This window comes from Marmota monax, unplaced genomic scaffold (assembly GCF_021218885.2).
Source record: "Marmota monax isolate L192 unplaced genomic scaffold, Marmota_monax_Labrador192_F-V1.1 WCK01_AAM20220418_F8-fsc00028, whole genome shotgun sequence".
NCBI classification, from domain to species: domain Eukaryota; kingdom Metazoa; phylum Chordata; class Mammalia; order Rodentia; family Sciuridae; genus Marmota; species Marmota monax.
In genome coordinates this window covers 4,632,978-4,658,537 of record NW_026694779.1, presented here as the reverse complement: position 1 = coordinate 4,658,537, position 25,560 = coordinate 4,632,978, and the positions used below count along the sequence as shown (strand labels likewise).

The 25,560-nt window shown below is 42.9% G+C and overlaps 1 protein-coding gene across 1 annotated transcript in view; it reads left to right on the top strand.

Annotated features, from left to right (window-relative positions):
* Window positions 1–469: 469 nt before the first annotated feature.
* Window positions 470–25,560, top strand: part of Lmcd1 (LIM and cysteine rich domains 1) — a 61,257-nt gene continuing 36,166 nt past the window's right edge. The window contains exon 1 of the mRNA XM_046425684.2: window positions 470–645. Within this exon, the coding sequence (XP_046281640.1) occupies window positions 604–645 (42 nt within the window). The 5' untranslated portion in view covers window positions 470–603. The remainder of the gene's footprint in view (window positions 646–25,560) is intronic.

Here is a 25,560-nt window from a genome sequence, read left to right as displayed (position 1 = left end):
CAAGTTAACGCTGCAGCAAGCCACCTGCCTCCGTCCCTCCCTCCCCACACCTCCCGGGACAAGGCAGAAAGGGTGGCAAGGGGAACACTGCTCACAATTTATTTTTGGACCCAGCTCACTAAAAATACCTCCGCCTTCTTGTTTGATCACTCTCCCTTTTGACCTGAATGGATCGCCCAGCCTGTCGCCAGCCCCACCCTCTGCTCATTGTCCTTTAAAGGAGAAGGGCGTGGGGACGGATTCCTGCTGCCCCAGCGGGGACAGAAGTGAGCCGCCCCGGGCAGACAGGGGCCAGCGGCCGCACTGACGTCAGGACCGAGCTCGGCTCAGCTGGCCACCTCCCGGCTGAGGCCACCCAAAGGGAGGGGAGCAGCCTCGCGCTGGGATTGGCTGGCCCAGCGTGAGTGGCCAAGTGGATTGGCTGGAGAGGTTTTAGAGGGAGTCCCGCTCTCCAATTAAAGCAGCGCGGCTGGGCCCAGCGGAGCCCAGAGCTCCCCCCACCTGGGCCGGCGAACCTGGCCATTCAGCCACCCGCTATCGCTGCCGCGCGCCCTTGCGCCTCTGCCTGAGAAGCCAGGCGCTGCCTCTCCATCCCAGACGAAGATGGCAAAAGTGGCGAAGAACCTCAACCCACGCTTGCAAAAGGTGAGCAGAGATCTGTCTGTAGCTTCCCAGATTATTTTTCCTGCTTCCCCTTCCCATCAGTGAGCAGAGAGGTAAAGAGAAAGAAATGTATAAAATTCCAAGACTTTAACAGAAAACAAAAATAGTTGGGAATACTTGTGTGAGCTAACAGGCGCACACCCCCAAATCCACTCTTTAAGCCATTGTTATGTGAAGTATTTGCAAAGTGTGTTTGATCTTTGATGATGCTAATTAAGACTGAATTAAGGTAAAACTTGTGGGGCGTTATTCCTCTGGTTTGTGGAGGGGGAAGTCCTAGCTTCCCGGGTCCTGGACACCTCTGGAATGGTTAACGTGAGAATTGGGGGCGTGTAATATATTTTCAGGAGAAGACTCCCCTTTTGCTGCTATCCTAGTGTTTGTGGATTTCCACCAACTTTATACACACACACACACACACACACAATTTCTTCAGTTGGTGCTTTGGCAGTGGCGGCATTTCTAGCACAAGGGAACTAGTTTCTGTCCCCAGGGTCTGCACGTTCCCCTTTCTAGAATGGCTGGCTGGCAGCCCAGAAGGTCAAGGGTAAATTACTGCAGGAAGAGCGTGCAGCTGTGCCCTGTAGCTCCAAAACCCTCTGGTTGCTCACCTGAAAGCACTTGGGAGAGAGGCTAAAAAGTCGTGAGCAGTAAAGGAAGAGAGTCGAGCTAGGCTTGAGAGATGGAGGAACTGAGGGTCAGGGCCACAGAGAGTTGGCTCCATCAGGCCACCGACTTAGGTATTCAAACCCTGGCCCGGCATTTTTTAGGCTACACACAGTGTTGACCATCTTACTTTTCTGAGCCTGTTTTCCTGTCTCTAAAGTAGGTTTGAGAGACCCCCACCTCCCTCAGAACAGCCATAAAACAGCAAATGGTAACATTTTGTGTAATAATTACACAAAGCAGTAATTATTAAATTCTGATTTCAGAGAATTCAGTCTTTTAGGACAAAGTCCTCCTTAGATATCTGCCTTTATCTGTGAGGTAGAATAAGGGGGGAAAAAACACGTCAGAATCAAAATGACAGTCAATTCCTTAGAGGCACAGATTTATCAACTTAGAATTGTGCCCTTCTATAGATGACCTGCTGCAGACCTCTGCAGAGGCCAGTGAATCCTTGTGAATGTGTACGCCAAGTCACATTTAATCTGGGCATCTCTCTGGAATGTACCATGTCCCGCGTTGCATTTCCCGGACTATTTGCAGAATCAAGTCATCTCTCCTTCTAAGGGACTGCCATAACACTTTAGGCCTTTGGAAGATACCTATCAATTTCTACCTATTAGTGAATTATGTGTGCTTTGCGCTCATGTCTGTACATTTTTCTGAAGTTCTCGAGGGCAGACATTTCTTGATGATCTCTCCCCCAACCTAGCACTCCACACCACACACAGTAGAACTTAAAAAAAATGAAGTGAACGGAGTGAACCACTGACAATATCTGGCCCCCCATGTTTTTACATGTGACATTACATGCATTTTTTAAAACTTGTTATATTGTAGTATATATGTTTGAATATGCTTCTCCAAAAAGTCCAAGGCTAAACTGTCTAAGGTGACAGTTTCATTGTTCTTTGGAAAGTAAAATGATTCCTGGCTATTTTAACAATAAGCTTATGGGCATATGAAGCACGGATGAAATCTGTGGAAACCTCCCTTTTCTTGGAGGAAGTCTTGTTTTTATTTTCCTTTGCATAGAAGAGTGTGATTATCCGAAATAGAGGTGGAATATGCTCTTCTTCTTGTCACCCTCTAGTGCCAATTTCCCTGGTCTACGAAGGGTTTATTTTCCATTTAGATCCAATTACAGGCTTAAAGAAAAAATGTGGCGCATAGAGATGAAAGGGTAGATATTTTTTACCTCGTGGGATTTCAACAATCTTCGGGGAAGATCACTTTGTAGATTATCCAATGTGTTCAACCCAAAAAGTGGAGGGCTGGGAAGGGAGCCGGGGAGTAGCTCGCCTTACTGAACTGCAAAGCAGTGACTAAGTACTGTGTCATATCAACAGCACACTGAAGAGAGTTTTATTGCATATTTACTTTGTAAATCTGCAACGGTGGGGGGTGGTTACAACATTTGGCTTCAGGATGCATAATCACACTTAGACATTTTGAAACAATTCCATAGACTCTTCAAGCTGCAAGGGACCTATTTACAAAATGAGAAATGGCTTAAAATGGCACACACACTGTCTCTGCTGTCCTACCCCAAAGGATTGGGAGGGGTGGGAATCCCCAGCAGCTGGAAAGTCATAAAAAGGTCTTCAAGAGAGAAACAAAAAATCCAAAACTGGAGTAGCCTTAGAGATCATCTGACTAAATCCCAGACAGGCTGTGGGACTCATTGGGGATCACAAACATTCATGAGCTGGGTGGCAGTTTCTGAGTGTCTCATCCACACTGAGCCAAATGCTCCATTGACAGCTCTTAAGCTGTCATCTGCTTTTGTACCAGGAAAGAGAAGCTTCCCTAGCACAGAGAGTTGGCTGAACCTAGTAAAATTGCCAACATTCCTTGGTAACAAAGAGCCTTGAAGGCCAAATGCCATTACTTTTGGTGGAACCAACCATAATCATGGATTTGTGCTTCTACTGTTTATTAAGTAAAGTGGTCACTAGTGCCGTATCCCTTCTCAGATCTGGGTTCAAATCCCTGCTCTAACATACACTAATATTCACTATGGGCACGCTTATTAACTTCTGAGTTTGTGTCCTCACCTCATTTGAAAATTGAGGAGACAGCACCAGCATCTGCTTCCCAAAGTGATTGTGAAAATTAAAGAAGATGATGTACATAAAAATTCAGTACATGAGCACTCAATTAAAATGACCCATCATTATTCTTGGCAGAGATGACATATTCAGTGGGTACATAGATGTTGAGAGAGGGTTTTTTAATGAATGGATGACACACTTTTATTTATGACTGCCTATCTGAAGAGCAACCAACTTTCATTCAGCTGAACCCAAGCCAGTTTTTCAGCCTTGATAAGCAAGGACGATGACCAATGAGCTCGCCTTCATTCTCAACCAACAGAGGCAAAATCTGCTCACAAGAATGAAGTCTCCTTCTGAACAAGGATCGCCAGGCATGGGCATGTCACTATGCAGCCTGGAGGAGGACCTGCAGTTTCCTTTCACCTTTTAGATAAGGAAACTTAGACTAGAGAGGTCCAATTTCTGCTTGGGAGTTGCTGGGAAGGCATACTGAAGCTTAGTAGGTTCTGCAAGAATCCCCTGACGTCAAGGGGCCATTGTGAGAATTTGGACAGGAAGAAGACAAAGAAGACCTGTCACTTTAATGCTCCTTGAGCATTGTGTTGAGGGGTGAGAACCTAATCTGTGGACCAGTCCTTGGGCACAAGCACAGTCAAGATGTGGTCAGGCCTTTGGGTCTCTGAGTGCACTGCCAGGTTCAACTGGGCCTCTCTTTTTACACTTGTTCACGTCATATCCCTCTTGGCTTTCCTGCCCTCTGGGTTAGTTCTCCCCTCTGTCCTCAGCCCTTCCTGCCTTCACCTCCAGTTCCTGCAGTGTGCAAAACTGCTGGCATGTGGCCCGGGGAAGCCTGTCCAACGTAAACACAGCTCCCCAAGCATTGCTGTTGGCTCCCTCACTCTTAAAAACATATTAAGCTGTCACTTAAAGATCTTAATAGCCAACACATTGGAGACAAGCCCATAGGTGTATAAGCAACTCAGCCTCAAAGAGAGCCTTATTTCAAAGAAAGGAAGAAAGAAAGAAGGGAAGGGAAGTGGGGGGAATTATCCAAGTTTGTCTTAAAGCATCTCCAAAAAACAGATATTGAATCCATTACTTTGTAAAGTGCAGATTCTCGTCCTAGCCTGCAGAGGTGTCTGAATAGGTAAGTTCAGGGGCTGATGGTTGACTCTCACCAGGACATCTGCCCCTGGTGGTGGTGGAAGGCAGGGAAAGATTGGATCACAGGTCACTCCGGGTTTGAATGTGAGCTATCTCAGCTCCAAAGCCAAAAGACTAGCACAGGGCTTGCAGGCATTCATGCAGGCAGAAAGCGGGGAAGGACGGTGGTGGCCTCTAAGGATACTGTAATTTAATCTTCTCTTCACATTCACTGACTGAAGGTGATACAGAGGAAAGAGAATAGGCTGAATCCAGCAAAGTTGCGGAACAGAAAGGGATTGCTGCCACAGTGGCACTTGTATGCGTCTTTCTTTGCCACCCTTACTCTGGCCACTTCCGGTGAGGAAACTGTCAGGTATGTGGAAGTGAGGAAAGAGTGGACTCCCCAAGAGGCATTATTCACTTTGACTTTGGGAGGGAGAATCATCCTTTCTTTCCAACCCAAGCTTTCAAAATTATTTGAGGGTAATAAAGTGGAAATTTGCCATGATGTATAGCAGACCTCAGGAGTCCTTATCCCTCACCATTCATCCAACACCAATGAAATATTTATTTCAAGAATAGATTTCTGGTGTGTGTGTGTGTGGGGGGGGGTGAGTCATTACAATACCCAGGCATTTACTCATAAGGTGCCTATGCACACACAGTTCCTAGGAAGCGGCAGAACTTGGGTGAAAACCAAGATTGCTTCTGCCGGCAGCACCCTGGCCCTCCTTTCACAACAGCCATATCCCACGTAACAAGTCCCTTGTACTGAAAGCAGAATCGCAGAGACATTTTTAGGACACTCCAGAGGAAGAGACAGCTTGAAGCGCCCTCCTTTGTAAATATTGCCCCCTCACCTTTCAGTTGATACTAGCAAGAAACATGTCTGGCAACTGCTAGTACCTCACCAGAGGCAGGGCCACCAGCCACTTCTAGAGGGCTCCCTCAAGACCAGGGCATTTCCTGAACCTCATAGATGTAGAAGATTTGTGGTGTTGTGAACCCTTCTTGGAGTCCCACCTATCAACAGCACGAGTCCACAGAAGCTCCAGCTTTCTATGAAACTTTTATAGAAGGAGTTAGACAGGAAGTTGGGACTCACATGGGCACTAAGACTGTCTGAGTGGCCAAAACATATATTTAGTGTCCAATATTTGATGTAGAATTATTTTTTTTCCAAAAACAGAAATGAAAATGTAATTGCTAAGCTTTGTGAAACTCCCGAATCAACTCCTTGACTCTTATCTGCTTGTTTGGATGAAAAGTGAAGCCTTTCATATTTTTTTTTCTACTCAGAAAGAATGTGTTTATTCTTACTTTGATCAACTGTTTGGATTCCTGTCTCCTGATAAACTTATCTGTTCTCCGTGAAGACAGCCAAGTTTAGGGAAAAGCAAAAGAGAGGCAGGACAGATATCTTTTGAGAGCTCAGAATTTGTCTGACATATTCTCATACATTATCTCATTTAGCCTTAAGGATTGCTGTGCAAAATAAACATTAGTATTGTTTTTACACACGAGTAAATTAAGACTAAGTTAAAAATGACTGGCCTAAGTTCACATGATGACAGGTTAAGAAGTCAAATTTGGCCTAAGATTTATTCATCAGAAACAGACATCCGATGGAGAAGGACAGCAATTACTACCATGAACTTCACACACAGGGCACTTTCTCCCAACTTACTGAACTCACTGACTGCCTAAGGGGAGTTGCCCAGCATTATCCAAATGTTACCAGGCACCTGTCCCCTCTGATATTTCTTGGTCACCACCTTGGTACACTGTCACCCCTACCAAGTCAAAGCCATTTCCCAGGTATTCAATAAAGACTTTCTAGATTTCTCCCGCTTTTCCAGAAGGTTCATACAACTTCGAGGCAAGGGGCTGGTAGAGGAACCTTTTAAGGAATTACATCTGTTATCTTTATACTGAAAAGAAAAAAAAAAAATTCTAGAGCTCCTACGTCCAGAGATTCTAGGAAGCTCTAGCATGGGGAATAGGCTCTGCCTTGGAATGCCTGATCAATTTCAACTTGCCTGGTCAGCCTGACTCATAGTCCACCAGATAACATGTGATCAGACAAGCAAGCCATAGCCCAGGCCCCCACTAGGACATATTTTAAAAGGAAATAAAATTGCTAAAGGGGAAGAAACCAAAGTCTCCATTTGGCAAGTTATTCTTTTGTAGGACAAAGAGGGAACAGTTTCCAGGCCCCCAGCGGCTGTTTCAAATCTACATGATTTGTTTATGGATTGATTTTTTTTTCCCTTCCTTCTCTTCTTTGAAAATATTGGATCATTTTAAAAATTTATCTTTGGAGAAAAATGCACATGAATCATTGTATAAAAGAGCTGAGTAGATGCTAACAATCAAATGCTATGTCTGAAATTTACATTGACAAACCTAAGTGGTCCCAGGACCCGGACACTTCAACTCACCTACAGCTTTTCTGAATGAAGGAGAAAAAGGTGTCTTCTCTGTCACCTCCAAACCCAGAGTGTCCCAATTTTGTGTCAACCTCATGTCCTCAAACTTCAGAAGGTCAGGTGAACATTTCGGCTGTGACCTGAGATTTGACCACAAGATTTGGAGGCCATTTTTTTTCTTTATAATTCTTTTTTTTTTTTTCTAATTGTAGATGGACACAGTTCATTTCTTCCTTCCTTCCTTCCTTCCTCCCTCCCTCCCTCCCTTCCTCCATTCCTTCCTTCCTTCCTTCCTCCCTTCCTTCCTCCCTCCCTTCCTCCCTTCCTTCCTTGTGCTGAGGATCAAACCCAGTGCCACACATGTGCAGCTCTACCACTGAGCTCCAGCTCCAGCCCTCAGAGGCCATTTTAAGGAGCAAAACATTCACACAACATTTGCAAGCATATAGATCTAGATCTACCTGTCAGTTCTGCCATTTGCCAGTTTTGCAGTCTTTGCCAGGTTTCTAATCCTCCCTAGACCCCTGGTTCCTTACTTGAGAACAAAAACTAACAATACCTCTGCATTTCAAAGAAGGTTTGATGAGATAAAACAGGTTAAGTGCCTGTATGCACAGTAAGTACTCAGTGTATACCTCTCCCTGCTGTTATTGGTACCCCCTCTCATCATCACAAAGCAAAAATCTCCTAGGTCATTAAGGGCTGGGATATTGGAAGACCAAGTGTGGTTTATATACATCACATGTGGTTTCTGAGCTATCCAACTGCAGGAATTTCTCTCTGTAACTTCGCTTGACCTTAGCCAGAAATACACTCAGACTACATCATTATGCAGAATCATGACAATTCCCCCTTGGGTGTCTTACTGCTCCCCTGTCAAAAGCAGCCTTCACCTTGTCCAGTATCAGTCTGTGACCCCAGCTCTGTGTTCTTACATAGGCGTTTACCCTCAGATGTCTTCCTTATAAGGTACGGTAATAGTCGTCTGTTTCTTCAAGCAGCAAATACTTATTTAGCATCTACTATATGCTAGCCATACAAGACAGTATATAAGAAAGCTTTGGACTCTGCCATGTAAATGTGAATCTGGTGGAATTCATTTAACATTCAGCAGGAGGAAGGCCGAATAATGACAAAATGATTCTGTGTGTTCCTTGACCTTGCCACTGCCCAACACTCACACGTCCAGGGCATTAAGCAATGGGACGTCTGAGGCCAGGGGACTCCTGGTGGCTCTCAGGTGTCTCTGGTAACGCAGTAGCCCTTGCAGTTCGTTCTCTCTCTCTCTCTCTCTCTCTCTCTCTCACACACACACACACACACACACACACACACACAGGTAGACCAGCTGTCCACTCTCAGCATGTGTCTTCAGAGACAGCCCAACACCCTGGGCTCTATTTTCATGGTGTTGATATTAGGACACCAAAGGGCAAAAGCATAGCGGGGGAAAAGGTCTCCTGGCTGACTGATTCCCCCTTAAGAAACTTGCCCTTACGAAGAGAGTATCTATTTGGGCTGCATGACTCAGTGGCGTTTCTAGGTACTGATTCATGAGGCTGACCACCCAGGTGACTGACCCAAGTGATCTGCTGGCTGAAAGGGGTGGAGGGGAAAGTGGATCCCAGTGTCATCTCATCCTGGAGGACAGCCAGCCCACCTACCAGCGCACGCCTGGGTTCTCCACCCCAGCCCTGGCTCTGTCGCCAGCAGTCTCCTCTAATGCAGGAGGGGTCAGCATTTGGGGCTCCTTCTTTTAGAGGAAGAATGGGAGGGACATGTTTGGAAATCTTGTTAGTTGACACAGGAGAGGTTCTTAACCAGGAATCTGTGAGTAGAATTAAGTGTGTCAGGGAACTCAAATGAGAGAAGAAAAATCATCTTTATATCAATAACCTCAAATTGAAATTGGCATTTTTTTCCTATTATGCAGCAAGGCAAAAAGCCTAGAAGTTTATCAACCCCTGTGCTTTGACACCCATGAAATCAGGTATTTTCATGTCCTATTATCCAGATGAGATGGGTCCTTGACCTACTATTTACACTCTCCCTTCCCCTGCTCACACAAGTGACAGTAATCAGGTCCACAGCTGTATTTTGATAATTAACTTCACAAAGGCACACATGTTACTAAATCACAGATATGCTTTTATATGGGGATATTACTTCAGTAGCGTTGGTTTCCTTTATAACTGTATTTTGTGCATTTAAAACATTGTTCTGAGAAGAGATACTTCGTATCCAGTCAGCCAAAAGAGCCCCCCAAAACATTAAGATACCCATTAAGATAAAGCCTTAACAGTATTATACATATACACAAAAATTCATACATATTTATGTGTATACATGCCCATATGTGTGTGTGTATATATATATATATATATATATATATATATACACACACACACACACATATGTATATATAAACATATATATATATATATATATATATTTATGATGGATTGAGATCTGAGGCTTTCGGCGTATAAAACTGATTCAGATCCCAGTTCTGCTCCTTGTTCCCATTAAACAAGTTATATTCGCTCTGAGCCTCAGTTTCTTCAATAAAATGGGCCTACACACCACTGTACTTATTAACCTGTTAAGTTCTTAGCACAGAATTGGTCATTCTGTGACTGTTTATTAAACATAATTATCATTACTATTAAAAGAGCTAATAAACTGATGTGGTGGCACACCCCTGTAATCCCAGCTACTTAGGAGGTTGAGGCAGGAAGATCACAAGTTTTAGGCTGGTGTGGGTAATTTGGTGAAATCCTGTCTGTGAAAATTAAAAATAAAATGGGCTGGGGATGTAACCCAGTGGTAAAGTGCCCGTGATTCAATTTCCGGTCCAAAAAAATCCCAAACATTATTTTGATGAAATTTTCTTACTTACCTGATTTAGCCAACTTTAAGAATTTAATTTGTTTAAATATGTATTATACAATTATTATATTTTCATTTGGGAAATAGAGAAATAAAAGTATAGGAATCCCTAAATCAGAGGAGCCTTGTCGAATTATTAGAATCTAGAGGTTTGAAAGTAGGACTGAGAAACAGCAGAAGAGGAAGTAGTTAATCTTACCTGGGGAGGTCAGGGAAGGCCTCCAAAGGAGGCGATATTTGAGCCCAGTGTTGAAAGACAAAGACGAATGAGGATCAGGTCACAGTCCAGTTTGGTGCCTTCCAAATCCAACACTCATATTCTCCATCATAGCTGACGTCTAACTTAGGAGTATCATTTCTCTTAGACCATGGAGATACATTCTAGGGTATCCATGCATTCACAGACGTGTATCTTTTATTTTCTTATCTGAGAACTTATTCTTTTTCCTCAACCAAAGCCCTTTGGGGTGGTTGGACAGCAGGGCCTGCCGCAGGGCCTGCAGAAAACTTCTTGTGGCATTTGACTTGAGAGTCTCCCAAGTGCAGCAACGGAGTTCCAGGAAACTCACTTGAATTTTTGTGAAAAGATCTAGAAAAAATGAGAGAGAAAACTGATCATATGCAAAATATTTGAAAAAGAAGGAAATAAATCCTCTGTGATATGCATGCTATGCATGCGACAAGGAAGCACTCTCTAGTACAACAGGGGAGGTATGTACCCCCAGCTTCACCTTGAAAATTCAGTGTCACTTGAAACAATTAGGGGAACAGAAATCTCAAATAGGAGTCTAGATGCACTGTGAGGATGAAAATCAGCCTTTGGAAATATGGGAATTTGGTGGACAGAATCTTGCATTGAAAGCACCTCTTTCACAGAGACCTTATTTCAGACTTTGTCTGAAAATATGGGTTCCTGCCAGACCAAGTGGCTCACAGGCTGAGGCTGTAGGATTGCAAGTTTGAAGCTAGCCTCAGCAGCTTAGTGGCATTATCAGCCACTTAGCAAGACCCTGTCTCAAAATTTTTTAAAAAATTAAAGGGGTTGTAGCTCAGTGGTCAAGCACCCTGGGTTCAATCCCCAGTACCCAAAGTAGCTCCCAACTATTCAAATCACCATCAGCAAGAGAATAAATAAACAAAATGATTTCTATTTATACAACAAAATACTAATAAGTCATTTCTAAACATCTGACATATGCAACAATACAGGCAATCTGTACTGGACAGAAGAAGCCAGACACAAGGCCATATGACACCCTGTAATTTCTTTTACATAATGTTCAAATCAGGCAAAACTCACCAGTCAGAATAGCGGTCACCTTTATAAAAAGAGGAGGTTATTGACAAGAGAGGGGCACAAAGGAACCTTCTAGAGCACAGGAGGTGTTTTTTATTTTTAGTTGTGTGGTGGTCCCATGGAATCTACAGGTAATCAAGTGCCTATGTGAGACTTGTGAATTTTTACTGTTTTGTGATTTTTACTTTGAGGTATGGCTATACAATACAAAAGGCAATATTTGATAATCAGTAGGAAAGAAAAATACATATGGTCATGTGTATACATATGTCTATATATCTACGTAGCTATATATAGATGTGTAAATTTAAACACACACACACACACACATACGTACACATACGTGTATATATAGCAGCACAGGAGGTGGGTGAGAAGGATTGAGGGCAGAGCTCCTCCTGCAGCTCCATGGTTATTATCACTTTAAGGGAGAACTTTGTCCCAAAGAGACTCTTTGTCCCACTAAGACTCTTCCAAATCTCTCCATGGGCATTAATGTTCTATACAGCGAATCTGTTCTTAGCCATGCGTTTCCCTTCAACCTTCTTCTTCCCCTAAAACGATCTCCACTCATTCCCTGAATATATCATTCCTTGCCCACACACATGCTGAGAAAACCCCCTCCTCCCTGGGCCCAATTTCTATCCAGCCCCTCAGCGCTCTCCTCTAAGAGGCCACCAACTCAGACCACATTCTCACCTCTGAACTCCAGCACACTGGGACTCTTCTGCTCCACAAACATTTAATTTTCTGAATGGCCCTGACCATCCACAACTACTATAATGCCTGCTGACCTCCTGGACCTTAATACCCTGTTTAGACTGGAATTCTCCATGGGGAAGTTCCTTGAGGGATGGAAACCTTGCCTTAGTCTCTTTTGAGCACTCCCTGGAAACCTGGCCCTCAGAAATGTCACCAGAAAGAAAAGAGAAGGGAATGGAAAAAAGAAATAGGAGAGAAGGAAAAATATAGGAAGAGTAAGAAGAGCTTCCTTCCCCCTTCCTCCCTCCCTCAGAGGACAGAAAGAGGAGAGGAGCATGGAGGATACAAAGCAGATGAGGAATGGAATAGGGGAGACCATTAACCTCTTTTAGTGCCATTCAGTGGGCCCCCCGTGCCTGTGGCTTTCTCTCAAGCCCTGTGATTGGTGGACCAGGGCCAGAGACAGCAATTTGGTGAAGAAATAGGAGGGAGCCTCCCTGGTAGGATTTAGGAGGGATCTTAAGATGAAAAGGAAATGAAAGTGAGAGGGGTGGAGGAGGGCCTCCTGCCAAAACAGACCCTGAATTTTTTGGCTGTACCCGCCCCAGGTTTTATGAACCTCCTTCAAACCTGTCTATCAAAGGGCTGGCTGTAGGGTGGCGGATGAGCCAACCCTTGATTTGTTTCCCCTATTCAAACAAGGCACTGGAGATTCCTCTGAAACTTGGGGCCCTCTCTTTCTGGCTGGAAGTCTCTAGAGAACAAACTCCAATGGTTTCCATGGACTGAGGAGGCAGCTGGCTGGGATCATAGGACAACAGCACCCACGTCTCAGAAGATTTGGCCCCCGTGAGAGACAGGAGCCAGGGAGAGGACCAAATACTGGCTGCAGTAGAGTCCAAACCACTCCTAGCTCAGACTGATATCTACTTTTAAAGTTTCTAGTCCTTGATGAATATTTATACCAAAATAGGGCCAGTGGAAAAGTTCCATCTGCATGAATTTTTAAGAGTTTTGCCTTTCCTCAGCCACGTTGACCAAACTCAGGAAAGTGGGGGAAGCTTTGCCAAGTCCATGCTCTTTGAAGTGCAAGAAATTCTGAGAAGCCCCTGGGCCGTCATATTTCTTCTTATCCTGAAGATTTAAAGTTGGCATTCTTTAAAAAAAAAAATGCTGAATATCAACACCTCTTGGTGCTTTATAATTTTAGCCAAGTCTCTGACACCATGTTAACCAAGAACCTTCTTTTAAAGGATTGCATAAGTCTAGTCAAAGTTTTGCAGGGTGAAATGGCTGTGGTGGTTGGTATTTGAAAATATTTTAAAGAGCGAAATGATCCAATGAATCACTTTTATTGTCCTCTTTACTTTGCTTGTAGAGAAATGGCCCCGGTTGTTCTTAGTATTTTATTCATCATTTTCTACTCCTCAAGGCCCAAATACCAGAAACTTCCCTCTTACCTGCCCTTGACACGAAGGTGTCAAATAGAAGCCTTGTTCTTGCAGGAAGCCTGTAAATGGCTCTTATCATGTGGGGGCCATGTGCCAGGAATTGGGCTATGTCATTTTCCCCTCAACTTTACAACAATCCCATTTTACAGGTGAGTAGACTGAGATTCAGAGGGATTAAACAAATTGCCACCATGACAAAGTTAGTCATTGAAGCACAGGAATTAAGTGTAGTAAATTTAATCCAAAGCTCTTCCCTCTGTATCTAACCCATGTCCAGTGTTCTAGAAGTTTATGTTACGAATTTGGCCACGAGTGGAATTTAGTCAATACTCAGATGTGCATTCAAGACGCTGAACCACATCAGGCAGGACATTTCCAACTTTTTGGTCTTCCATCCTTCTGATTCTATCAAGGAGAAAGTGTCTGTGTGGTACTTACGATGCCTTTAAATATTTGCCCAAATTCACACTAAAGTGGGGGTGAGCAGGCTCGGGGATTCTCCAAGGCAGCTGTATCCACATAGAATTTAATGATGATGTTTCATTACTTCCTATAACCTTCCCTGGTACTCTAGTGGTTAGGACTATGTGCTCTCATCACTTCCTGTATTTTTGTGCAGCTACCTTCTACTTTTTAATGCACTTTAAGGGTAAGGTTACTTTTCAAGAAATACATTTGTAATTTGTATTTTATAAAGTAATTTGCGTACTGGAAAATCATAAGTAAGTAATTACAAGGTGGTACACAGGAGTATAAAAAATCCACGAAGGAGAAATGCAAGATTTTGAAAACATCTTGTTTTTGATTCTCCCTGGTTTCTATGGCACCTGGCAGTTTTCAAACCACCTTTCATGCATCACCACGTGTGATTCTCACAACCACCCTGTGAGGCTGGTATGGATTATGACTTATTTTAAAGATGGAAAAAGTCGAGGTCAAAAGAGCAGAAGCTGCTCGCTGAGGTCACATAGATAAGTACATAGGATAGCCAGAGCACAAGTTCAAGGTTCCGGGCTCCAACATGCACACAGCAACCCCAACCCTTGGTCAGCAAATGATCTCAAGGGCAGGAGTGGATGAAGGGATATTTCAAAGCAATGAGCCAAGACCAGAAATGTCATGGAAGGTCTGCAAAGTTTAATGATTCTCTTCAGCAGGCCTGAGTTTTCTCTGAGTTGAATGTATTCCACTTCATGAAGAAGCCCACAGTGGATTTTCTTTAGAGAAATCTGATTTCCCCTCTTTAGTAAGTCACCTTGCAGAAGGTCAAGGATCTGAGTCTTTCATCAGAGGATCATCTCTTACCTTCTGGGTATGACCATGCAAGGGCTGACAGGAAGTAGTTAGGAGCCACCTAACAAAGAAAACTCAGGTTCTTAAATAATAAGGAAAGCTTTTTTTTTTTTTTTTTTTTTTTCATTTTTTACAAGTCTACCATGAGTGGTGATTGAGATTCAGCCATCACATCCAGGTAACTGGACAGTCAGGGACACCACTGACATAGGGAGAACCCGAGGTTCTGCTGCCAAAGAGGACAAGTGGCCATCCCATGTGCTCAGGCACTGAGATTCTAGGTGTGAAAGATGCACCTGGAGAGAAAAATAAGAACCACCTGGAAGAATTCAATCCATTTGGGTAAATCCCAAAAGCCTGTTGCTATGATCTTGGAGTGAGAGGGGAGCCACTAAAGACAGCAGAGAGGATGGGATGGCTAAGGGTGGCTACAACTGAGGAAACCAGGGTGGCTTTTTCCCCCCCTCCAATTTCCTCTGCAGGCATCAGTCTCAGATGGAGACTATCTAACATGTCTTAGCTTTTGATGTGAAACACTGATACAGAGAGAAAATAAAAGTTGCTATCAAAGAAGCTGTTTAAACACATTTTAATTGAGAAGCTACTATGTGCAAGGCTTTACTCTAAAGAGCAATGAACTAGGCATAGCGGGGCCCTGCCCTCAAGGAACTTATAGTCTAGCAGGAAAGAGTAACATTACAGAATTATAGACCTGAAGTAATCGTTGTCATCATGATGGTACTAGAGACAAGTGCAAGGTCTCAGGTTTTTCAAGATGATATCATAGAGGTAACTGAAGGACATCGAGGAATTTGTTAGGTGAAGGGAGAAAGAAGTGGTCCAGGCAGAGGAAAGTAGCGGGGGAGCTCAGTGTTCTACAGGAATTTGGCATCTTTCCTAGGGGTGGGCTATGGTAAAAGGAATAGGCTGAATTTACTCAAGAGATAATTTTCTGGAAAATAACTTGGCTTCTGCAGTTCTCATTTTACATTTGAACTGAGTCCAGTGAGTTTCAAAAATGGGATATTGCAAGTGAATTATTTGCAAAGTGACTGACCGTCCACTAATTTCTTTCATAAAACTGGGCTTAGTAGGGGGGAAAAATAGCCTACAAATTCTATAAAGGTCTTTCACTTCTAAGAACCTATGATTTTCTTACATGCAGAATCCAACTGTGTACGGTATGTACACATTATGCAGGGAGAACAATCAAAGGAAGGACCAAATATTTGAACTAAAAAGTGCATTTGGTGTTAGTTTTAAAAACATGTTGACAAAAAAAGAGAGAAGTGGGAGTCATTGATACGTAGGATGCTTGTCTTAAACCTGAAAACATCTTGCTAAATGCACAGCCCTGAAACACAAGTGTTATTTTACAGAATCTTTTACCATGGAGGCATTGATGTTGATTGAAGAGTGTGTGTGTGTGTGTGTGTGTGTGTGTGTGTGTGTGTTTGTGTATGCTTCCATTACCAGAGAACCAGCAATTTAGGCCTGAGATTCCCAGCAGGAAGCATTTGTGTAAGCAAAAGCCCTCAGACTTTTAATAAACAGAGCTGAACATTTATATGGCATATTTTCTTTTAAGATATTAAAATTCAGACAGGAAAGATTTTAAAAAATCCTCAGACTTGGTTTTCATAGTCTTCCCCCATTCCAAAATTAACTCCAATAAGAGTATGTTATCCTTGGAAAGATCAGTAATGCTGCAAATTTAGAATTCACACACACACACACACACCCCAAATTACATTTTTACAGAATGACATTCTTAAGATGTTAAGATTTCAGGCTGCTAAAATCAGAAGTGTCTCATAAAACTGGGAGGTAAAATAAGTTAAGTATAGCTAGCCCCAGGATTATAGTTTTATATTTGAGAAGATGTCTATGAAGAGGTGAAATCTAAGAACTATGAAACCAATTAGAATTTAATTTCCAGGGGTAACTAGAAGACAGGAGGCCTGCAGACCCCAACAGCTTGTTCTCATTTAGGAAGTAGGGGTGGGGAGAGGGAGGAAGGAAGGAATTCCATAAGGACTTTATTTTTTCCCATCTGGACTTCCCCTAGGGTACTAGGTAAATCTCTGGATAAGATTCCCAAGGGGTTTCCATAACTAGTGGCTCAGAATAAGACTGAGAACTTTACTTCATCTTCCAAAAAGCTGGCAGGGAAGGAAGGAAAGATAATCAAGGGAAAAGATTATACAGGAACTTCTAGAAACATGCAGGAAGTGCAAGGTCGACTTTTGCCTAAAGAAATTCCCATAGTCAATTACATTTCTTTAGTTCTAAAGGAGTTAGTCAATTAAAACCATGCCCACCTTCTGGAGTGGTCTGGAAGGATCCATTAACATGTTCAGAGGTGGGAGGTGGTAGGAGGACCACCATCCTCTCACTGATTAATTAAAGGCCAGCCCCTGGTGCGGGGAGACCCGACTTTTTCTAGAAACTTGGGAAACTGTCACACAGGAGAATGATTTTGCCCCTTCTTGGCTGGTTTTGTCTGTCTTTGCATAATTCACTATTCTTATTAGCCTGGGTAGTGTCTGTAGCTTGTATAAAGGAAGCTAAGTGACAAAGGAAAATATGAGTTTGGTCTTCAAAGTCCTATTGCGTCGGTCCAGAGGGGTCTTGGACATAAGATTTGTGGACCTGCTTTGGATGCGAGGATGTGTAAACTATGGCCTATCAGCAAGACGCTGGCAGCCAAAGAGGCTGGTTTCCTTTCTCCTGGGGCATCAACATTTGTACCCTGCCAGTAGAATGTTAAACAAAGAAGTCTGCATCCCGGCAGGGACTGCCAACTTTGCAGATTTTTCCATGCGCCATCACACAGACCTGATCCCCCAACCCTGAATCACACCCTTTAGGTTTTGTAAGGTTTTTTTTGTTTTGTTTTGCCTTGTTCCATATCAACTGTCTTATTAAAGTGGACCTCAAACTCATCAACTTTGAAAGATACAAGAGATATTCAGGGACTGTTTCCAGATTATGCCTTTTCTGGGCCTTTTGCCAATACAAAGTGGGAGAGGTAAACCAGCCATGCAAATTATTTCATAGAACTCTGTAGCTCTTCTGCCCCAATGTCCTGCATATCAGGACCTACTCAGAGTTGAAAACCTCTTTCAATGATTGTGTTTAATTAGGAAAGAGGAGGACAGGAAGGAGATCATGATATATTTTGCCCCAAACTTATCCTGTACTAAAGTTGAACCTGAACATATTATTATTTTTAATATTTTAAAAAATATTTAGTTGAACACAGTGCCTTTATTTTATTTATTTTTATGTGGTGCTGAGGCTTGAACCCAGTGCCCCACCTGTGCTAGGCAAGTGCTCTATCACTGCGCCACTGCCCCTGCCCCTGAATAAACTATCTTAAGAGACAAAAATGAAAGCCAGGTGCAGTGGCACACTCCTATAATCCCAGTGGCTTGGGAAGCTGAGGCAGGAGGATCGAAACTCTGAGGTCAGCCTGGGCAGCTTAGCCAGGACCCAAAGCAACTTAGTGAGGCCCTGTCACAAAATTAAAAAATAAAAAGGGCTGAGGATGTGGCTCAGTGGGTAAGTGCCTATGAGTTCAATCTCTGGTACTGCAAAATAAATAAATAAACAAAATAGACAAAAATGAGTAAATGAATGAAAAATATAATATTTAAAAGGAAATATTTCTCAAAGAAAGAAAAATATTCTTTTGTTTGGCATTTGTTTAGAATTATATTGGGGGACACTAGAAACTTCCCTATCATGAGGCACATCCATCTGACCCTCTCAACTGCAACCAGTTCACAGGATGAATTTAACATACAGTCTACTAAAGAGGAGAACAACTGGCCCTTTCCCCAGAAGCACTGTCAATTGAGGCTCTGCCCCAGCTTGTCGCCCACCATCTGTTGTCCTTATCTGTTGCTTTAAATAAAAATGATTGGGAGGAGGGGACAAGTTTCCGTCTGTAGAATTCTAAGTGCTATCTCAGTAGAGTCCATCTCAATTTGTTTAATCTGTGTGTTTTTATCCTCATTACACAATTCGGGACAAGAGTAGCTAAATTGAAGGGATTTATTCACATCCATTCTTGCACAGATGGAGAAATCAAAATGCCCAAATAGCTACCCCAGGGTGGAAACCATAGATTTGGATATACTCCCACACACATGAGCTCCCTAAAAAAAAACATCTGTCGCAGGCCCTCTAAGGAAGACAAAGTCTTTGTAAGACTCAATGTGGTTTCAGGAAATATTTTATCCAAAGCCATTTCAATGGTTGATTTCCATGTCATGGTGAGAAATTCAGAAATGGTGAGAAAGCTCAAATAAAGAGAAAGACGACAGCCACCTCTACATATCTCTTTACCTATTGCCATTATGTTCTCAGCCAGCTATCTTCAGGATCGAGACAGTGAAAATGGAACCCTTCAGGGTTTGGACCACACGTCCCACTCTCTAATCCCATTTTTAGTGTTAGTCAGCTTTTTAGCACTGTGACCAAAAGACCTGACAAGAGCAACTTAGAGGAAGAAAAGTTTATTTTAGTTCAGGGGTTCAGAGGTTCAGTCCATGGTTAGCAGACCCCTTAGCTCTAGGCCCAATATGAGGTAAAACATTATGGCCGAAGGGCTTGGGGGAGGACAATTACTCAGGACAAGGGAACCAGAAAGCAGAGAGCTCCACTCACCAAGGACAAAATATAAACTCCCAAGGCACACCCCCAGTGACCTACCTCCTCTAGTCACACCCTGACTGCCTACAGTTACTGCCCAGTTAATCCAAGTCAGTGGATTAGTCCACGTTGATTAGGTGACACCTTTCATCATCCAATCATTTCACTTTAAAAATTCTTGCATCTCCTTACACATGAGCTTTTGAGGGACCCCTCATATCTAAATCGTAACATTTGGGAAAACGGGATTCTCTAAGTCATAAGCCTAAAGTCCTAGCTTGGGGTCTTCCCAAAGCTGGAGGAGGTGAGTGAGGAGGAGCCAGAGGATAAAGACAGAGCAGCAGATCAGCTTCAGGAGTGGAGGGAGCAAGATCAGAGGCATTTATTTCATATTGCATTAGGAAAAAACATATGTATACTATGGACTAGGATACAAAGTCACCCTAGTGTTTATGGGAAAAGTGACTAGAAAGGGTCTTTTGTTCACCTTCCCATACCATCCCTGGATTGTTCACCCTCTGACCTGCTTAAGGACCTGTCCCAGGGAGGAGGGATCAGAGGGTTTACATATAAGAAGGGCAGCAAATATAGAATTTAAATTCTGGACAGTGTATTGTGAGTTGAGTAGTTTTTATTTCATTACTCTATTAAGATTTGGTGCCATTTGGACAACTCATTTGCTTCAATTGTTGGGGAATTTCAAAAAGTGAAGTCCAGGGCTGGGACTGTAGCTCAGTGGCAGAGCGCTTGCCTGGCACATGGGAGGCACTGGGTTCGATCCTCAGCACCCCATAAAAATAAACAAATAAAATAAAGGCATGCTGTCCATCTACAACTACAAAAAAGAATCCTGGGATCTTAACAAAGGTTTGGACTTCACTTCTTTTAAAAAGAAAAAAAAATTGTAGTTGTAGATGGACAGCATGCCTTTATTTTATTTGTTTATTTTTATGCGTGCTGGGGATCAAACCCAGTGCTTCCCATGTGCCAGTTAAGCTCTCTGCCACTGAGCTATAGCCCCAGCCCAAGACCTCAGCATTCTTAACTGCAAAAGTGAGAAAAGGCTTCCAGACCAGACCACTGTCGGAAAAGATCATACTTCTTAAGAAAAAAAAAATAAAAGTGAAAAAACAACAACAACAATGATTTCCCACACACTTTGGAACTATCTGGGTCTTCCATGTTCCCAGGTTGGGCTTCTCCATCTGGGAAGATCTCTTGGCCACTTTTGGCCTGGAGTTAGGGAGGTGTGAGGACCACCCCTGGTCTCAGCCTGGGGACAGGGTCTTAGTACAAGCAAGAGGCCCAGGGGAATCAGCCAGACAGGGACATTTCAAGGAAGAGGAAGGGCTATGGTTTCCTTCTGTCCCTGTTAGGAGAGCTACTGCATTTGGCACTACAGTTTATAGCAGGTTTGTGCCGGTACAGATGTGACCCAAATGACAAGATGAACAAAGTCAGACTTACTGAGAAAACCTCTTCTTTTAGGGAATGACAATCCACGTGCTGAGAAGGGGAATGTTTTTCAGACTTCTTGAAATATAACTGACAAATAAAATGTGTATGTATTAAAGGTGTGCAGGTTGATGTTTTGATATCTGTATGCACTTTGAATAAATCAGACTAGGTATGTATCACCTCCCCCACAGTTGCCTCTTTTCTTATAGTGAGAATATCTAACATCTACACACTTGGCAAATGTCAATTATGCAATCCAGAACTAACTTAGCTACAGTCTCTGGCTCCCAGAACTTACTGATTGTGCATGACCCTTTGACCAACATCTCCCCATTTTCCCCAACCCCCACCCCCTGGAAGCCAACATTCTATTCTGGGTTTCTATAAAGATGACTGTTTTAGATTTCATGTATGAATGAGATCAGGCAATATCTGACTTTCTATGCCTAGCTTATTTCACTTAATCTAATGTCCTCCAGATTGATCCATGTGGTCACTCAATGGCGTTGCTATCTTCTTTTTTAAGTTGAAATAATATTCCATTGTTGTGTGTGTGCACGTGCACACCCATTTTTCTTCCTCTCTTCATCTTTTGACAGATATTTAGATTGTTTCCATATCTTGGCAGTTGTGAATCAGGCTGCAATAAAAATGGGCGTGTGGATGTACAGATCTCTCTTTTTTAAAAAAATTTCAATTCCTTTGGAGATAGAAAATATAGATATTCATCCAGAAGTGGGATTGCTTCATTGTGTCTTCTGTTTTTAATATTTTGAGGAACCTCATACTGTTTTCTATAATGGCTGTGCCAATTTATATTCCCACCCACAGTGTCTAAGGGTTCAGGAGAGTGAGTTATTGAGCTAATGAGCTGGGAGCCTTAAAGTCCAGTTGGAGTAGCCAAGGGAACCCAATGGTTCCCAAACTTGTCTCACATTGGAATCTCCTGGAGAGCTTCCCAATGTACTGATGCCTGTGATCAACCCTCAGAGATTGAGGCTAACTTGGCCTGGAGTTGAGCCTGGGTTTAGAGGTAACTGAAGTTCCCCCAAGGGATTCCAATGTGCAGAGAAATTTGAGGACCATGGGTGTAGCCCCCTTGTCCTGCACCAGAAGCACTGGCTTCCCCAGAGAGGTTGGCAGGACTATGAAATGTCGGGCTTATCTCAGACTTGTGGAATCAAAATGTGCATTGGAACTAGATCCCAGGTTGATCTTTTTGTTAATCAGAGAGTCTGATTCACTGAAGAAGGGCTGTGCTCCATACATACCCAGACCAGGCCACGTCTCCTTAGTAAGGTACAGCCTCATGGCACGCTGTTTTTATCCTCCTGACACTGTCTGCCCTTGTAATTTTTGTAAGTTATTTGAGGAAAAAAGCCTGAGACCCCAACATATCTAGAAAAAAAAAAAATTTCTTTGCATGGCATTAAAGTGCATTTGGTTAAATTAAAATGTAGATTTCAAAATGCAGATACTCTGTTCACACTCAAACTCAAGTACTCTAGTTTGAACCCTGGGAACCTCAATGAATTAGGGAAAACAGCTCTGTACTGGTTCTTCCCAGGCTTTCCTGGTTTCAGTGCTAAGTTCTCTGTGTGAGATGCTACACAGACTTGGCAAAACCAGGACAGTCAGGTACCCTCCAGGTGACTCGTATGCAAGTTGGGGATACTACTAATAATAATATCACTGTTCTCAAACTTCTGTTGCATATCAAAATCACCTGGAGGTCTTGAACAGAGATGGCTGGGCTCCACCGCAGTGAATGATTTCCTAGGTCTAGGGTGACACCTAGGATTCTGCAATGTTCTCAGGCTCCCAGGTACTGCTGGTGTTGCTACAGCGGCTGCTGGGGGACCACACCTTGGGTTCCAAGGCTGCACACCCACCTCAAATATAGCATGTGCGTGAGCTTAGGCTTAGCACGAAGCCTGGAAAACCACAAATCCTAGTTCCGTGGTGCCCCAGTATCTGCAGGGGAGTGTTCCAGGACCAATTAGACACCAAAATCTGCAGAGGCTCAAGTCCCTTTCATAAAATGGCTTAGTATTGGGGCTGGGGTTGTGGCTCAGTGGTAGAGCACTTGCCTAGCATGTGCAAGGCCCTGGGTTTGATCCTCAGCACCACATAAAAATAAATAAGTGAAATAAAGGTATTATGCCCAACTACAATTAAAAAATAAATATTTTAAAAAAATGGTTTAGTATTTGCACATGACCTTCGCACATTCTCCCATACACTTTAAATCATTTCTAGATGACTTACTGAACTTAATACAATGTAAATGCTACCTAATAAGTTGTTACACTGTATCATTTAAGGAATAGGACAAAGGGGAAAAAAGTCTGCCCATGTTCAGTACAGACAATTTTTTTTTTTTGTAATATTTTTGATCCAAGGTAGGTTGAATGTGTGGTTGTGGAAACTGCCGGGGTGGAGAGCTGATTGTACTTGTTTTACAGTTGCTATTTCTTTTTATTATGGAAAAGATGGGACTTAAGTTGGTCCCTAAAGGATCATGGGTTTGCAGCACTGTGAGGTTTATGTAAGCCAGAGCAAAAAGCTGGTGTTTGCACTGAAGACTTTAAGAGACCCAGATGATTAGAGAGAGAATCCAGATAGAATCAGGAGATATCATGGAAATAGAAATAGATAAATTTGGACAGGTGAGGTGCACTCTACCAGGGGATCCTAATGACATTTAATCCCCATGATCCTACCACTTTAAAAGTGATCCAGCCCAGCTTCCAAATGAAATGGACACTAGTATCTTTAATATAGACAAACTATTAACAGTTAGGAATCAAACCAGAAATGGCTCGTTTCTGGTTATTTTGGGTGTTGTTCTAATTTTTATAATTTCTAGGAAGGAACTTTCAACATGTAGTCCCCTAAGCCACTGTCCAAGGAACACTCCTAACTTTGCCCCTGTTCCTTGCATCCCCAGGACTCACCCATCTGATTTAAGTCCTCTGACATGATTCAGTTTGGTCAGATGAACCCACATCCTATCTACATGAGTCTCCCAAAAAACTGTCAGAACATTTCTTTTTCTGCCTCTCAGGAGAAAGGACAGAGTAGGTGCTACATTCCAAGACCACTTTTTTTTTTGGAGGGGGGGGGCGGGGTGGGGGGTTAAGCTACTAAGTATTGAACCCAGAGGCATTTAACCACAGAGCTATATTCCTAGTCCTTTTGGGTTTTTTTAAAGTTTTTTTTTTAACTCTGAGACAGGGTCTCGCTGATTTGTTTAGGGCCTTGCTAAGTTGCTGAGGCTGGCCTTGAACTTGTGATCCTCCTCCCTCAGCCTCCCCGGTCACTAGGATTAAAGGTGTACATCACCACACTCAAGAATTAATGGTTTCTTTTAATCTCATCTCAGTCGACTACTGGGAGATGCTGGGGGGGCCCCCGTGTCTGCTCTCTGGCAAGAAACATAGAGTCCACATCAGAGAAAGCCACTAACAGAGGGTCTTGCTTGGAATACTACTTCTGGCTGATTTTTTCCCTTCCTCAATAAATAAGATCATCATTTTTCTCTTCACTGAACACAGTTGGGCCTGTCTGACTCTTGGATAAATGGCATGCAATGAATAAATGACTATTTATTGTGTTAAACAACCCCAAACTAGCTGCAAGTGTGGCTTGATGGCCCAATCTATTTCTCCTTGTAAGGCCATTTATTTTTCTCTCCTACAGACTTCTATTGGCATGGAAGCTGTCCCATTAGCAGGATGTATGCTAGGACCAACTTTCTGCTTCCTATACCCACATTTAGTTTAAGGATCTGGCCCAAATAGGCTGGATCTCCTGACTGTCACTTGCCTGGCTCCATTGAGCTTTCTTGGTGTTTGGGGGACTTGTCATACTGATTTTATTCAGGTGGATGAGTAGTACATCACTACTGGGACAAGGCTAGAGACAGCTTTGTTAATGAAGTAATTGCAAATTACAGAATGTGTGCAAGCCTTTTTTTTTTTTTTCTTTCATAAAAATCTAGCCAGAGATGCAAAACTTATATACAGGGGGAAAAATAGTAAAATATTGTCTAACTGGAGTGTGCAGTTAGAAAACTACTTCCTCTGAAGTTCCCTAGAAAACTAAACTGGGGCTGGGGTTGTGGCTCAGTGGTAGAACGCTTGCCCCAGTACGTATGAGGCACTGAGTTCGACCCTCAGCACCACATAAAATTAATAAAATAAAGGTATTGTGTCTATCCACAACTAAAAAAAATTATTTAAAAAATATAAAGCTGGGGTGGGGAGGAGGCTTTGAGAACATCAAGTTCAAGGTCTCTCAAACCATTTTTCACAAGCAGTAACAACAGCAACAATAAATACCAAGTGCATAATAAGTATGTGCTAAGCCCTTTCCTTCATGTAACCTTCAAAGGAAGGCTGGGTTCCTGTCACCCTCATGACACAGTGAGAACACAGAGAATCACCAAGTCTAGTCACTGGCTCAGCCAGAGCAGAAACCCTGAGCAACCTGGTACCAGAGCCTAGGTCTGCCCACTTGAAACAGCTGCCTGCTCTCCACCTCTCTCCTTGCTTCTAGAAGCACAGGCTGGCACTCCAAAGGTTGGGAAGCCATTGCTCAGCTAGTGCTGCCACTTTTATTTGCTGGTGTAATCCTCCTTCCCATCTGCAACCAGGAACCACTTTGTAACATCTCACAAACTAAGCATCCTGCCAGGGAGAAAAAGAAACACTTTTACACTGTTGGTGGGATTGTAAATGAGTACAACTGCTATGGACATTAGTATGGAGGTTCCTCAAAAGACTAGGCATGCAACCACCACAGGACCCAGCTCTACCACTCCTCAGTATTTATCTTGAAGAATTAAA